The 17,718-nt window shown below is 33.6% G+C and overlaps 1 protein-coding gene across 1 annotated transcript; it reads left to right on the forward strand.

Moving 5' to 3' along the window:
* Window positions 1–13,688: 13,688 nt before the first annotated feature.
* LOC124887040 lies at window positions 13,689–15,036 on the forward strand. The gene is made up of 5 exons (XM_047396204.1): window positions 13,689–13,817; window positions 13,924–14,142; window positions 14,256–14,321; window positions 14,507–14,809; window positions 14,983–15,036. Exons 1-5 carry the CDS (start codon window positions 13,689–13,691, stop codon window positions 15,034–15,036), a joined length of 771 nt encoding a protein of 256 aa, XP_047252160.1.
* Window positions 15,037–17,718: the final 2,682 nt, after the last annotated feature.

Below are 17,718 nucleotides of genomic sequence, written 5' to 3' on the forward strand. Positions count from 1 at the left end.
CGACTGAACATGCAATGGTAAAGGAACAAAGATTGAACTTAAATATGAGAACATGACTGATTCTGCTACGTGACATATGGACTGAATATCATGAACTAAACTGAGCCTCTTAATACTTGACTTACAGCTGAAGTATAACTTGAAGGTCAACTTATGAGTACCCTCTATTCTAGACTGAATTCGTTAGTCAAGGAGAAATTGAAGGATCTAAGAAATTAGAGCATTAAGAGAAGGTGGGGTATCTCCCCCTTGGGATGCTATGTCCCTTCAAGAAAGCTTACCTTATGGAGATATTGGGTGATGTATAGTGCATCTATGAGCTAGATTATAACTAAACTTCAGGGTATTGAAACTAATGCATGAGATGAACTGAACTTGCAACTACTAGGAGGTTCTTCCTTGAAATAATTACATTCTCTGAGATTTTGTATAGCATGAATAAATGCATAGATGAGAAGACAAGCTATACAAATATGACTGCTCACTAACACGACATGAATACTGAAAGAAGGGAAAATGTTTCTAAAATATCTCATAGCCTCCTACACATAAGTGTGGTGCATAACACACGCATGCACAAGACTCTACTAGATGCGGCTTTCATACTTCCTAGGATTCTATTGAACCTTAGGCTCTGATACAAAGTTTGTGACACCCTGATTTTCTGAACCGGAATGTTACAGGGTGCTCATGACCCCGAAGGACCACAAGCTAACCCATGATTGATATCTGTACCTGTATACTGCATATTATATCATAAAATATGGAAACATAAACATGAAAGGCCATAAGGTTCAAACTGAATAAACGTATGATAATAAAATATCTGAAAAAAGGTATAACAATACCAAAACAAGTAATAAATATTAAAAATAATGAGATCTAAATATCTAATCTGACATCTAGTCTGAAAGCCTCTAACTGAACTGAATAAGGAGTTGAAGGAACATGTCTCTAACTAACTCCATCTAGCAACTGAATAGTATATGTAGCAATAATAATATCATCCTTGAATAAGTAGGATTCACTACGAACTCTGAACACTGGAACGCTACTACTAATCTGGAGCTCGTGCCTCTGAACCTATGGTGTAACATAAGAGAAAGCACTATAGAGAAAATGCATCAGTACATCTGAATCTACTGAGTATACGAGTGAGGTAGAATAAATGCAAAGGGTTATATGCAATAACAATGCTAACTAATATCAATGTGAGAATACATACATGCATAACAACTATAACTGAACTCGTGATGATGCTGACTACTGAGTGTGAATGCTGACAACATGACTATACTGCAACTGAGGTATTGAATAGATTATTGACTATTTCTGACAGTTCAAATTATGAAGAACTAGTGTGAATGATTGTGTCTAACATTTCTAAAACTAAATACTGGTACCGTTAGCTATGACAATTGATATAGCTGATATAAATATATTGATCAGACTAATCTATCTAATCGATACTGAGAAATTGTATATGACAGTCTAAGTTCTGATAGAACTATTTGAGTTCCATTCTACTTTGAGTAACTAAATTTGATATCAGTCCTATCTAGCAGGTGATGATGAGTATACTGATAATAAGGATGATTTGACTTAGTCAGAGATCATTCCTATCTAGCGAGTGATCTTTAAATCTAATGATTCTAATACCGATTAATCATAGTTGAGATCAATCCTATCTAATAGGTGATCTTGAAGTCTATTCATAATGATAAGCATTGACTATATCTAATAGTACTAAATCTGTCTACTAAGCTGAGTTGACTGTGTCTGAAAGCCCAGATTCTGTAACTGAAATTGTGGGAGGTGTTCATCTAACTGACATGCCTCAAGCTAAGCTGACTGAGGTCTAATCTCTGCCCTGACTTGAAGGGTGTCAGTACCGCGCCACCAGTAAAGACATCTGCTATGGAGTCACTCCTAATCTAGCTAGTGACTCCTGGGATTAGTCCTATACATATAAATGTGCTAACAGGTAACCCCTGAGTATGTCTGTCCTATCTATCGGGTGATACCTCACACCTATGCTGGCAATGTAGTTCTGGAACTTTGGGATTACTTCTACGGATCTCAGTTCTATTCTAGTGGGTGAGTCCCCATCCTTAGGCTCACTTGGTGCTGAATCCTACTCCCATCTAAAATACACTAAACTGAATAACAGAGATGAACTAAATAACTGAACTGAATTGATTAGTTGAACTGATACTAGTGGTATTTTTTAGCAGAGCTAAATTGAGTTTACTAAATTTCGATGACTAACAAAATGTACTAAGTTCTGAGTATTAATTGAGAGTACTGAAGTTACTGAGAGTTACTCTGAATACTAAAGTTACAGACTAAGTACTGAGATCATTGAGTTTACTGAAGTACTAAGACTACTGAGATTTCTGAGTTTTCTTGAGTCACATGACTGACTGAATTCTATAGTTCATGGCTTAACTGAGAGTATCGTGATAACATGACATGGCTCTAGGCACAAAGCTATATTTTTCGGGTACGAGTACCCCTAGGACTCAATGGAAGAAAATTGGCACACATGACTGACTCGATCATAATATTAGAGTCCATAATCCATAATATCATAAATAAGAGATTTCATACTAAGCATGGTTCTCAACAATCTATTTCATGGAAGGGAATTTCATACAACATGTATATACTTGCATAGCTTTCTATATCATGCTCATTACATATTACAACCACAATCCGTAATATCATAACTTAGGGATTTCATGAAGTACATGTGTATTCTACATCTTGTACATGAGTGGTTTTTGCAAGTAAGCATAGCATAATTCTCTAAGACTAGTTTATGAGTAATCCAACAGTGTTCACAAGACACATTATCAACATTGATGACATTGAATCATGGATTCCTATGATGAATCCTTTGCTTAGTTAGAATTTAGCTATAATGCATGATTTTTAGTCTCTTTGGTATTTTATCAAACACCTTACATGCAAAAATTAGGCATAGGTGTAAATCATACAATTACTCATTATAAAAAATCAAACTTACATATTTTCAACTTATATGATGTCATAGATTCATAACAACACATAAAGATTCTATCTTGGTATCATTCAATACATAAACATGATCAATAATCCTTTAATAACATGAAAACCATAATATATAGTTTTAGAAAAGGGTTCTTGAACTTCATGGACAAAAGGAGTCCATGAATGAACACAGGCATACCTTAGAAAGGAAACCTTGATTATTTGATGCAGAGATCTTGGATTGGGAAACTTAATTCTTGAATATCTTGTAAAAAGGCTTCAATATTGCTTTTGAGAGATGAGTTTGATGGAAACCTTAATCTTGTGGTTTAGAATGTAAGAGAAGGTTTTTAAGATGCTTTATAGAAGAAAAATGGGAAAAAATATGCCTCTTTAGGGTTATAAGTCATGGAAGGTGAACGAAAAGACCAAAAATACCCTTACGAAATAATTTTACAGTTGCTGAAAAATCATAGCTAATGACCTTCGTGATAGGCGTCACAAATGTGATAAGCTATCACGAATGTCATCACTTAGGGGCTGGTTTCTGCCTAATGCTGGCGACCTTCGTAATAGGGCATCACAAATATGATAAGATATCACGAATGTCTTCACTTAGGGTCTGGTTTCTTCCTAAGGCTGACGACCTTCGTGATAGGGCATCACAAATGTGATAAGCTATCACGAATGTCGTCCCTATGTTTCCAGCCTGACATGCTGAAGTAAAATAGGTATAACTCTTTTCTCCGTTATCGGATTTAGATGAAATTAGTAGTTTTGGAAATCTAATTCAATTATCTATCTATTGATATGTCATAATCTGAAAAATTCCAAGTATAATTAGAGATATCCTCGTTTGAAGTTGACTATACCAATATCCTTCTCAAGAATTCAATCGGTAAGGAATGTTTTGATTCGTCTGATAGCTGGGAGTTATTTGAAGCTTTAATATACATTTAAATTACTCATAAAACTATAAAAGAACCATGATGTACTATGCATGAGATTGGTACTGGCGCTAATAGTAGTTTGGATTTTTTGGGGTATTACAGCTTTTCATTTCTTTAAATCTCAAATCATATCAACAAAGTGGATTCTTTATCTTAACTTAGGATTAAAAGGTCAAATCTTTATAAAAAATCTAAGAATAATCTTATCATAGAGTGCTCATGATACAAACAATCTTGAAATATCAATCTCTAATTAGGGCTTAATGACCCATGCATTAAACTCAAGTAGAATCATAGCAAAATATCATGCTCTCAATATACTTCTTGAAAATACTTCAACAATATCAAAATAATAAAATCAAGAATCTCAATATCACACTTAAACTCAATTGCAAAAAATCTTGAAAATCACATTATACACATAATTATATGAAAATAGTCATGCAATTCAACATTCAATCACTAGAAATCTCATAAGCTTGTAAATAACAATAATGGCTAAAAACCCTAACTTGAATTTCATGGAAAATCATATAAAAATTCAGTAAAATTGAAATTAAAATAAGTTTTGGGTACAAGAATGAAAGGATTATGCTTGTTGAAAAACTCGAAATACTTTGGACGAAGAACTAGATGAAGAAGATTGGTTTTCAAGATCATATTCTCGTTCTTGAAGGCGGATTCTTAAGCATCTTTATTTTGGAACCCTCAATCTAAAACTTTCTCAGAGTAATAATGGAGAATCTAAACTTCTTGGAGGAGGAAATTTGGAGTTCTTAGGGTATTGATTGAGAGAAAAGTAATGAAAATAAGCCTAATGTGCTTAGAATAGGCTTAAATCTTGTGTTTGGATGGATTGGGATGGGGAAAATGACTCATTTACCCTTAAAAACGCGAAATAAAACTGCAGAAATTACCCGAACTAGACTGGCCAGGGCGCTGCGGGCTCTGGAATGCCGCTCTGGGCGAGGCACCGCGGTCTCCATTGCGGGCTCCCCCCAACACCGGACTAGGCAGGCCGTTGCGGGCTAATTGCCTTGAGCTATTTTTTTGGAGTTCCAAACACTCCTTTACGCTTCTCTGAAAATTCTAAAACTCACCCGAGATGTACTATTGACTTTCCCGATCTTGAATCAATAAAAAAAATAACTTTCGGAGGTCAGGAAGCTCATAAATAAATTTCTCAAAGTTGAGGGCTTTGAAAATGACTAAGTCCCAACACTTAGCTAAAAATTTTCAAAGTTTGAGACTTCTTTTAGCATGCTTTAAAGGACTTAGATGATGAAGATTTTTGTAGGGTCTTAAAAGAACCATTAACAATACCAAATTAATTGCGACCAAATAGTGCTATCCTATTTTCTTTGCTCCATACAATATACTTCTCACTCTCTATTAATTGAAATGACACAAGGGAGTTACCTGAAACATCAACAGCTGACATATAAGGAGGGTGATTAATCTCCAAAGAAGTTGTGGATTGAAATTTGGTACCACCATTATTTTGAGGAATTAAAGGAGCTATATTCTCAACCCCATTTCCAGTAGAATTTACACCAGAAGCCATTGATAAGAATCTGAGAAATTCCCAATAAAATTTCAGACAAAACTGTGAAGTTCCTGAATTCAAGAAGAGACTAAGAATAAGGATCGTGTACCATGAAGGATTATGAAAGATTATACTAGGATTAAGAGTTGTATGTTCAGTTCATACAACATCAGAGGACAAAAAAGAAGAAAACTAGAGAAGAAGAAGAAAGATCAGATTGTGTATTGAATTACTTAAGTTGTGTATTATACATGAGGGAGTATACTTATTATACTTATATATAAGAGAGGATCTTGATTTTGGTAGTCCTCACAAGGAGTTTTTTGGTAATCAATTTTTTTGTGAAATAAAATTATTACACATGGTTATTAATAGTGTCTTTTTATTACATTTTTCCATTTGAACCCTTATTATTTTTGTTAAAACTATTCCACTTGATTTTTTATAATTGGTTTTTTCTTGCCTCTTATTAGATAGATGATTATTTTAAATCAACAATCACTTTAACTCAAAATTTCATTTGTTAAACCTCTCTACATCACTTATTAGATAATTAGTTAAACCTACCTTCATTTTAAATCAACAATCAATTTAACTCAAAAAATATTCAAGCTAACTTTAATTCAAAATAAAAATTTGCAATGATTTTCAACTACAACCTCATACATAGTTCTTATTGATATTAATCATTTCTCAAAATATATAATTAAAATGGGACGAATGGAGTACTCTTGTAAGGAACGTGAGAAAAATAAACATGATAAATTAATGGACCGAATTGAGTAATCTATTAATGTAGTTTAATTATTATTTAATATCCTTATAGATCATTTTTTATTTAATTTATATAAAGGCTCTAAATTAAGGTTATACTTATTATAGTTTAAACTTGAAATGATTGAGATTATTTTAGATGATTCTATCGATGAAAAAAATTATTTTGCAAGAACTATTATTTCTAAAATTATGAGCGAAGTTAAAACTTAAGAAAAATTAGACAAAAATCCTATTTCGCCCTCGTACTATACCAAAAATGATTAAGACACACTTCAACTTAAAGGGGGTCCTATTACTCCCCTGAACTAATTAAAAGTGTAATTTTGACACTCGTGGCACACACGTGTGCCTACGTGGATACTTTAGTGTGTTGTACCACGTATGTTCCATGTAGGCACTAAGAGTGTTAAAATTATACTTTTAATTAGTTCAGAGGCTAATAGGACCCCCTTTAAGTTGAGGTTGTCTCAGCCGTATAGTTCATGGGTGAAATAGAGCATTTTCTTCAAAAATTAAAGTAAAATTATTTATAGATATAACTAAGAAATTACATACTAGAAAATGCATAAAAGTATCAGTATTTTTTCTATTAATGATCTTCATCGAGAGTAATTACTAAATATTTAAAATCATATCATTATATAAACATCAAGTTACTTGTAACCTTTTGATATATTATAATTCTCTAGTAATACTTTTTTCCTCACAAATTATATTTATTTAAAATGACACAGTTATGAGATTAACAATTTTAATAATTATAAAAACTTATTAACATGACTTGTTTAATAGATCATTAGATTATACCGATAATAAAGTAAATATATATATGTATATAATACAAATTAAAGTTTAAAATTAAAATTATTATTTTTTATACTTTGAGTTTAGGCCAGGCTTAGCACGAGTCTCGTGAAATTAGTATATATATATATATATATACTGTAGGGAGTAACTACTTTTCTAACTGCCTAACAGTAACTTGTAACTATCTAATTACTATGCATAACTTTTGCACAGCTGTATTTTCTACACAATTGGCTTGATTGCTTTGACTTCCATTTTTACTCCCCAACATAAACGCTTAGCATCTTTCCTAAGAATGTAATAGATGAAATTCTTATTTGTTTGCCTTTTTGATTTGGTGTGAGGGAAAATATCTTATTGAAAAAATGGAGATATGTATGGCGTAGACTTCCAGAGTTGATGCTTTCTCACACAAGTTGGAAATCCAAAGAAGATTTAACAGTAGTTTTTCGGGTACACACAATATGTATTTTCACAACACTACTTCAACACTAGTTCAAGTTTAAACAAGAACACTATGAAGTACAACAGCACCTTCAACACAAGATCAAAATAATCTTTCAAATTTTATTTTTCAGAAATAAAGATGAAACAAAAATGGACAACTCCTCCGAATTCACGGAGTGTCCTTAAGGAAATAATTTCCCTCAAGTACTCGAGGTTGTGGAATTTTCCTCACATGATAAAATGGCCAAACAAATCAACTATAGCGGTACCTCAAACAATTGAAATCTCTTTGAACTCACTCAACGATTTGATTGATTACACGGAATATTTTGAAGACAAGAAGAGTTTGTATATTCAGAAAATTTTTCATACCTAAACCTATAGATAAATACAGGCTCATATAGCCATCAAGTGCATCTTCCCAATGGTGGCAATGGTTCATCTGAAAAGGTGTATTCTTTTGGAAGAGTCATGTTTGTTCATTCGAAACATTATGTCTTTTTCTGAACAGACACTACTATCTGAATAGTCACTCCTTTTTTCCCAAACAATATGTCTTTTCCTCAAAGGTTGTGTCCCTCCATTTTTTATTCACACTTTTTTCACACATAATGAACCCAACAATCCCCCACATGAATGGATAAGGGCTATTTTTTGTAAAATTTTAAGGACAAGTATGTGATCATCAAGCAAAGACTGATTGCATCTGGATAAGTGGGTTTCCCTTTGAACTTTCCGTAGTGAACATGCATCGGGTGCACTCAGTCAATCGATAGATTTGATATATTTAAACCGCCAAGCTTTAATGTACACCTAGACAACCCATGTACACAACCAACCTTTTACCATTTATGGTACTCACGGTTTTGTTCTTTTCAGCCATGAACACATCCTAGATTCATGAGAACATAGAGAAAAGGACTTTACTAACATTCTCCTTGAAGCAGCTTCCACTTCGCCCCCACATAGGTGATTTCTAAACTTTCAATCCCATAGATTAAACTGTTTGGTCGAATCTGTAAAATTTAGAAAATCATTAAAAGACTTCTTACCTTAAATCTTATCCTTGTTTACTAAACATTGTATACATCATGAGAATGGGTTGGTATTTTGACAATGTTGAACCTGTCAGACACAACTTTATTTTATCTCCTTGAACCTATCTCTTGGAATCTCTAGTCTGCTAGGTAGAGTTACCGCCATGCTGACTTGTCCTAGGCCTTAAACCCATTCCCTTAGATGTCCTTTTCAGTCTTTCTCTAGATAGCCCTTTTGTAAGTGGATCTAACACATTATCATTTGACTTTATATAGTCAACAGTGATGATTCCACTAGAGAGAAGTTCCCTAATGGTATTATATCTCCATCATATGTGATGAGATTTATCGTTATACATCATACTCTATGCCCTACCTATTGTCGCTTGGCTATAACAATGCATACATACTGGTGCCATTGGTTTGGGGTAATAAGGAATATCTTCCAAGAAATTTCGGAGCCATTCTGCTTCTTCACTGGCTTTATCCAATGTGATAAATTTAGATTCCATTGTAGAGCGAGTAATACAAGTCTGTTTGGATGATTTCCAGGAGACTGCTCCTCCACCGATAGTAAATACATATCCACTTATGGATTTTACTTCATTCGACCCAGCGATACAATTTGCATCACTATATCCTTCAAGTACCATGATATTTTTATTATAATGCAAAGAATAGTCTTGAGTGTACTTAAGATACCCCAAAACTCTTTTCATTGCCATCCAATGAGTTTTGTTGGGATTACTCGTGTACCGACTCAACTTACTGATAGCGCATGCTATGTCTGGTAGTGTACAGTTCATTATATACATTAAAAATCCCAATAATCTTACGTACTCCAATTTTGAGTCACTTTTACCTTCATTCTTTTGAAGTGCAAAGCTCACATCCAGAGGAGTCTTGGTAATACCGAATTCCATATACTTGAATTTGTCGAGTACATTTTTGATATAATGAGACTGTGACAATGCCAACCCTTGTGGAGTTCTATTGATTGTTACACCTAAGATCACATCCGTAAGTCCAAGGTCTTTCATATCAAACTTTCTCTCGAGCATTTGTTTAATTATATTTATATCAGAAATGTCTCTACTGATGATCAACATATCATCCACATATAAACAAAAAATGACTTGTTAATTTGGAGTGTATTTAATGTAAACACATTTATCACATTCATTTATCTTGAACCCGTTTGCCAACACGGTTTGGTCAAACTTTGCATGCCATTGTTTAGGTGCTTGCTTTAGTCCATACAATGACTTAAAAATTTTACACACCTTATTCTCTTTTCCTGAAACCACAAAATCCACAGGCTGTTCCATGTAAAGTTCTTTCTCCAATTCTCTATTTAGGAATATAGTTTTCACATCCATCTGATATATTTCAAGATCATATACCGCCGCTAAGGAAATTAACATTCGAATCGATGTTATCCTTGTTACTGGCGTGTATGTATCAAAGTAATCAAGGACTTCTTTCTGTTTGAAGCCTTTTACTACAAGTCTTGCCTTGTATTTGTCAATAGAACCATCTGGCTTCATTTTCCTTTTAAAGATCCATTTAGAACCTAAATGTTTATTTCTTTGAGGAAGATCACCCAATTTCTATGTATGATTGCTTAAGATCGAATCAATCTCTATCAATCTCACTATTGACTACCTCTTTCCAAAAGGATGAGTCTGATAACCACGTCGCTTTTTTAAACGTTTGAGGCTTATTTTCTAAGAAAAATGTTACAAAATCTGATCCAAACGAAGTTGAATTTCTTTGACGTGTACTACATCTTGGATTCTCTTCATTGTCTACATTCTCACTTGGTCCATCTCGAGGTCGTTTAGATCCTTCACTAGACTGTTCCTGTCTAACTTTATACGGGTAAATATTTTCAATGAATTTTGCATTGTCTAATTCAATTATCGTATTTTTATTTATATCCGGATGTTTAGATTTATGAAACAAAAACCAACATGGTTTACTGCTTTTAGCATATACTATGAACACGCAGTCCACCTTCTTAGGTCTTATCTTAACCCTTTTAGGCATAGAAACTTGGACCTTTGCTATACACCACCACACTTTGAAATATTTCAAGTTTAGTTTCCTTCCTTTCTATTTTTTATAAGGAATTGATTGTGTCTTACTATGAGGAACACTATTGATTATACAGTTGACTGTAAGGATATCCTCCCCCCCACAAGTTTTGCAATAAACCAGAACTTATAAGTAAGGCATCCATCATTTCCTTCAACGTTCGGTTTTTTCTTTCTGCAATTTCATTAGTTTGAGGTGAATACGGGGATGTAGTTTATTTGATTCTCTACACATATTTTGGTGTAGGGAGATTCATATTCTCTACCCCTATCACTTGTTATCATTTTTATCTTTTCTCTGACTGACTTTCTACTTCAGTTTTGTATTTCCTAAATGTATCTATGGCTCCATCCACGCTATTTAGAAAGTAGACATAACCATATCTAGTGCAATCGTCAATAAAAGTTATGAAATACTTTTTCCCACCACGTGATGGTGTTGACTTCATATCACAAATGTTAGTGTGTATTAAGTCTAAAGGATTGAAATTTCTTTCAACAGACTTATAAGGATGCTTTGCATACTTTGATTCCACACACGTTTGACACTTTAATTTATTGCACTTAAAATTTGGCAAAAACTCTAAGTTAATCAGTTTTTGTAACGTTTTGTAATTAACATGGTCTAAACATTCATGCCACAAATTATAAGACTCAAGAAAGTAAGAAGAATTTGAACTTTTATTGATTTCAACATTCATTACATTCATCTTATAAAGACCCTAGGTGAGATATCCTTTTCCTACAAACACTTCTCCTTTGCCAATTACAATTTTTCAAGAAACGGTTACACATTTGAATTCGTTCTTGTCTAGAAGTGAAACAGAAATCATGTTCCTACATAATTCCAGAATATACAAGACATTGTTAAGTGTCAAGACCTTTCCTGAATTCATTTTCAAGCACACTTTTCCTGTTCCTTCTACCTTAGCTGTAGAGGAGTTAGCCATGTAGATCATTTCTTCTACTTGAGCTGGAGCAAATGACAAAAACAAATCTTTGTTAGCACAAACATGGCGGGTGGCACCAGAATCCATCCACCACTTGCAAGGATTTCCCACCACGTTCCATTCTGAAAACATAGCACATAGATCATCACATTCTTTGTTGGACTCAATCATATTTGCTTGATCATTTTTCTTGCCTTTCTTAGGGGCGCGACAATCTATGGACTTATGGCCAATCTTTCCATAGTTGAAGCACTTTCCCTTGAATTTTTTCTTGGGTAGATTGCTTTTTTGTTCAACTTTCTTCCTTTTCTTAGAATTGTTTTGGTCATCTTCTACAATATGTGCTCCATTAATTGTAGATTTCCTTTTTTACCTTCTCTAGAAAGCCTTATTATCCTCTTTAATACTCAATCGGATATTAAGATCTTCGATAGTCATCTCCTTGCATTTTGCTTCAATTAGTTTTTGAAGTGTTTCTACATAGGTGGTAGCTTCTTAATGATCACTGCTACTTGAAATACACCATTCACAATCAAACCTACAAAACAGTTTATGTGAGTACTAGGAACATTTTCAATTTGTTCAACTAAGGTATTTTAAAAAGATATACCTTCCACTAGGAGATCGTGGATGATTACTTGCAATTCCTGCACTTGAGAGACAACCGGTTTTCTATCTATCATTTTAAACTCTAGGAACCTTGCAACAAAAATTTTTTAATTCTCGCATCCTCTGTCTTGTATTTTCAAGTTCGAGTGTTTCCAAGCCTCTACAATTATGAAACCTCTTTGTCTGAGGTTCCCTCGAGCACCGAAGGAGCATCCTCACTAGTGAACCTTTGAAGAAATAGTGTTGTGAGGTAGAAGAACATCTTCTGCTACCATCGCTTAAAGTCAATGCCCACAAATTTTTTGGCCTTCTCCGCAGGTGCCATTGGTTTCGGGACATTTGCTCGACTTATTGAGGCAATACTAGTTTCCCCCACAGTCATAGCCACATCTTGCATTTGACTTTCCTTAGTCATTTTTTCTGTCACCACAAGACAATAAAATTTAGTATTTTTAGAATACTACTTATAAAGTTAAGCAACTTTAAACGTTTTTTCTTGTTTCTAGTTAACGATGAAGTTTTTATGACTTCCAATCGTCAACCGAGTGATCTTTAACTTTTGATGAGGATTTCATGTCTTCGAATCACTAGTTAAGTTCAAACGGAGTAGAATGCTTAAAGCTTTAATCTCTAAAAACAAGCAATACAGATTCTGGAAAATTATTTCCTTAAGATTGTAGTTTTTTGGGTACACACAATCTGTATTTTCGCAACACTACTTCAACACTAGTTTAAGTTTAAAATAAGAACACTATGAAGAACAACAACACCCGCAACACAAGATCAAAATAATCTTTTAAAGAAGTGTGTTTTATTTTTTAGAAATTAAGATGAAACAGAAATGGTCAAGTCCTCCGAATTCACAGAATGTCCTTAAGGAAATATTTCCACTCAAGTACCCAATGTTGTGGAATTTTCCTCCCATGATAAAATAGCCAAACAAACCAACTATAGTGGTACCTCAAATAATTGGAATCTCTTTAAACTCATTCAACGATTTGATTGATCACACGGAATGTTTTGAAGACAAGAAAAGTTTGTATATTCAGAAAATTTTTCATACCTGAACCTGTGGATAAATGAAGGTTTATATAGCCATCAGGTGCCCCTTTCCAAAGGTGACAATGGTTCATTTGAAAAGGTGTATCCTTTTGTAAGAGTCATGTCTGTTCATTCAAAACATTTGTCTTTTTTTGAACAGACACAATAATCTGAATAGTCACTCCTTTTTCCAAAATAATATGTCTTTTCCTCAAAGGTTATGTCCCTCCATTTTTCATTCACACCTTTTTCATACATATTGAACCCAACATTAACTGACCTTACAAGTAATTTCAGAAAGATCGTAGATCACATTTTTGTCTTTTATTTTGGACCAGTTATAAAGTTTACCCTCAGTGTTCCGTATTTCAATATATTTCCTAGTATTCATGATTTGATTCATTTCCTCTCTAGAAATGGCATCCAATATCTTGTTCATAGACTTCCAATCAGGGGTACACCATACAAATCGCCTTCTTCATTACTCACATGTTTCCCAGTTAAGTCATCTGACTCTTAATACCACATCAACCAGCCTTCAAAGGGTTTGATAGGTTAATTAGCATAGCACTACATGATGTTACAGTCTCGTCCAACTAGCTTGAACGTTTCATCTCTCGTTGCATGTTGCTCGAGCAGTTGGTGATGTAGATCTCAGGTGTTTCAAGTAACATCATTGAAATTAGAGCTCCCCTGCTGAGATCCATTGACTACATAGGCAATGTAAGATCTATTTGTTTAGAAAATGTCCCTCTTCTTGAAAAGCTGTCACTTTCGCGTAGGGAATATTACTTGGGAGATGGAAAATGTAATATTGCCAAGTTTTTTGAGTCTTTCTCTGTGCTCGACCACCTCCACTTGAATGACATGGTAAATGTTGCTTCATGCCCTAAATGTAGTTAATGCATTTTCAATCGCGGAACATATTTTGGGCTTTGAGTCATTCTGATTTTTGGTATTTTATTCCTAGTCTTTTGTTGCAGGAGCAGGTGAAGTACCAACGCGGTTTTCCTATGATCTTTATTGTGTCAAACATCTCAGCATATCGAGTATATATCTATCTGACCTGGATGAGGTTTCATGTGCTCTTTGCTTAGTAAGAAGCTTCCCCGATTTATAATATATGGAAATTAAGGTTCTCTTTTCTCACATTTTATTATGTAGTAGCTTCTTATTTTCGTGCTCCTTAAATCATCAATAAGCTCAGAAGTGAGTTTCGGTTCATTTTTCTTAGGTGGAGTCTGATGACAATGATGTACAATTTCTAGAATCTCTTGAAGTGGAACTCTTCTCAGATGTGACATTTAATCACCTCAGGGAAGTTAAGCTAATGCAAACTAATGGCACAATCCCTGAGAGACAGCTTATTAAGCTTCTGTTGGCCAAGTCGCCTAAACTGGTGAGAATGCTAATTGAGCCATGTCTAGTTGAAGAATCTGCAACAGTCGGAATTGTCGCTGAGCTAATAAAATTTCAGCGGGCATCACGCAATGCAGAAGTTGTATATAAGTTGTATAAGAATCCAAATCCTCATCCTGTTTGATTTTCACGTCTTCCATCTGACCATGATCCTTTTGCTCAAATGTTTTGGAAGTGTTTGTGAATTGACAGAACCGAATGTTGATGGAGTAGTATATCTCTGAGTTTTTTCCATCAGTTTGGGATATAAACTACTGTGGCTATTGTGTTTCTTCAACTTTTTTATTGTAGTGGTTATTGCTTTTGCTTGATATGCCTGTGCTTGAAGTGAGACTTGCAGCATGAATTGCTACTATTTGTTTATTTCATACTTCAGAGTTGGGTTGTGATTGTACTATGTTAAGTTGTCCTTGAGTGACCTATAGGCCACGAGTTCGAGTCTTGGAAGCAACCATTAATGTTTACATTATGTTAAGCTATCTATATCACACCCCTTAGCCTAGGTGCAACCCTTTCTCGAATCATGCTAAAGCAGGATGCTTTTGTGCAGTGGGCTCACTTTATTCATTTGGCATGCTTGAAGCCTTTTTCCAAGAATGGTCCTCAATTTTCCTAAACCTTTCAACAAACTATATCGTGAGAAAGAGTTGTTCTAGCTATAATGCACACCTTTTATATTATGAGAAAAGTTAGTCATTCCGATTCTTGCATAACCCTTCTTAGATCTGGATCACAATAGACCGACAACTTTTGTCCTTGAAATCATTCTATTTCATATTCACCGATCCAAAGAACACGTCAGTATGTTTAGAGAAAAACATTTGCACTCGTTGTAGTGCATCTACATCATAGGGGGCGGGCCAAAAACAGTGATGCAAGTCTCCAATAAAAACATCTAAGACATTAGCCACCTAATAAAGAACACCACAATTGAAAAAGAATGGACCTTAATTATTGTAAGTTTTTGACAACTTCATACTTATAAATCATGAAATATCTAAACGGATCGCATGACTCATGACAACAGTTTAAGGTAAACAACTAATCACAATACTATAGCTCCCGTTTAATCATAGATTTTGACGTTGAAACTTATAACTAGAAAATTTGAATTTTCAAGTAGTTATTTTTGAAAGGCATAATACATAAATATGACCCTAAATATGAAACCAAATACTAACATTGACCTTAAACTTTGACAGTGCACAAATAGGCCCTTTAACTATACAAAACCAGAAAAAATAAACAGTCCAATCCTACCTGGCACAATGTGTGTATACACTCAAAACCATGCACGTTGGAGTTAGAATTGAAGGGCTTTTTTGTTCATCTTTTGTATAGTTAAAGGGCTTACTTGTCCACTGAAAAAATTAAAGGTAATAGTTATAATGTATCTTTTGTATTAGGTGACAACATTTGAGTGGATGACTAATCCACATAGGCGAATGTGAGGTACACGCGTGTAAGTTGCAAAATCAGAGTGTTTATTTGTTCAGGTTTTATATAGTTAAAGGGCTTACATGTGCACTATCAAAGTTTAAGATCAATGTTATAATTTAGTGTCAAATTTAGGGTCATATTTATGCATTATGCCTTTTAAAAATTTTGAAATTGTACTTGAGTTTAAGATCAATGTTATAATTTAGTGTCAAATTTAGGGTCATATTTATGCATTATGCCTTTTAAAAATTTTGAAATTGTACTTGATAATGCATTTCACTTGAAATAGAATTGAACTTTTGTGTTTCCTTCGTTTCAAAATATTTGTCGCAATTCCATTTTGAGAGTCAAATAATAAGAACTTTAACCAATATTTTAAGATGTATTTTTTTTTAGAGGGAATAAGTAGATGTCTCAAAAACTCAAAAAGTGATCCGGGCCATTTTTTGAAATTTAAAAATATTTTAAAATCAGATTTTTAGAATCTAATCAAATTTCATGTTCAAACAAATATTCAAAAATAAATCTTCAAAATCTATGTTCAAACTCCAGCCAAAGAGCATGGCCAAAAGAAATCAAAAGATTCTTAAAAACAATTATTGCATGAAACAAAAAAACAGCCAACTTTACATTTTCCAATGCCAATAAAACTAAAAACACTGAATGTAGAAGTGTAGTTTTTCAAAAATCTGTAAATTGTAATTCCTCTTTCTTCAATTTTTCGTTGATGAATGAGTTCATTTTATGTGGAAAATCTTGAAATAAACAAAGATGAAATCTGGAAAGAGTCATCATGAGGAAGAAGAAGTCATCATGTTCTAATAGAGATGCACGATGATACACCTTCTAGTAACAGTACCAAAAGTTTGTTGAATATTTTTGATGTTACTTGTTTGTGCTTTTTTTTTTTTAGTTTTAGATAATCTCAGTGTCCGGGGTAACTTTCATGTACCTCGACTAATTTCACGGGATACCTGCTACGGCCACCAGGGAAGAATCACCAAGTGTTTATTAGAGCCCGTTTGGATAGTATTAAAATCAGGTCAAACTAACTTTTAGTATCTTTTTAGCCTTTGAAGGTGTTTGGTAAAATTAAAAAATGCTTAAAAAAAAGCTAAAAACTAATTAAAATAATAAAAAAGTGAGAAGCTGGTTATCCCCAGATTTTTATTTTTTAGATTAAAATTCTTTTAGGTTAGATCAAAACATTTGGTTTTATATCCCTTATATTTTCCTCCAATTTCAATAATATCCTAAACTTGTAGCCCTTAAATATATAGTTTTTTTTCTTTTTCTCTTTACTGTTTCACTTCATCTCTTCCCTCCAATTTTCTCTTCATCTTTCTTCTTTGTTTTCATCGAATCCATTATTACATTAGAGGATTGTTCAAAAAATTTATTTTGGAAATAAATTTTTTAAATAATTCACCTTATTTATAGTGTTAATAACTTTAAGGACATTTAAGTCATTTTAATAGCAAAAAAGTGATTAACATCACTTGTTTACCAAACACATCAACAACTATTTTTCAGTTTTAGCACTTCAATCTAACTCTTATCTGCCTAATTTATAAGTACATATTTTAA

The sequence above is a fragment of the Capsicum annuum genome, chromosome 9 (genome assembly GCF_002878395.1).
Source record: "Capsicum annuum cultivar UCD-10X-F1 chromosome 9, UCD10Xv1.1, whole genome shotgun sequence".
Lineage (NCBI taxonomy): Eukaryota > Viridiplantae > Streptophyta > Magnoliopsida > Solanales > Solanaceae > Capsicum > Capsicum annuum.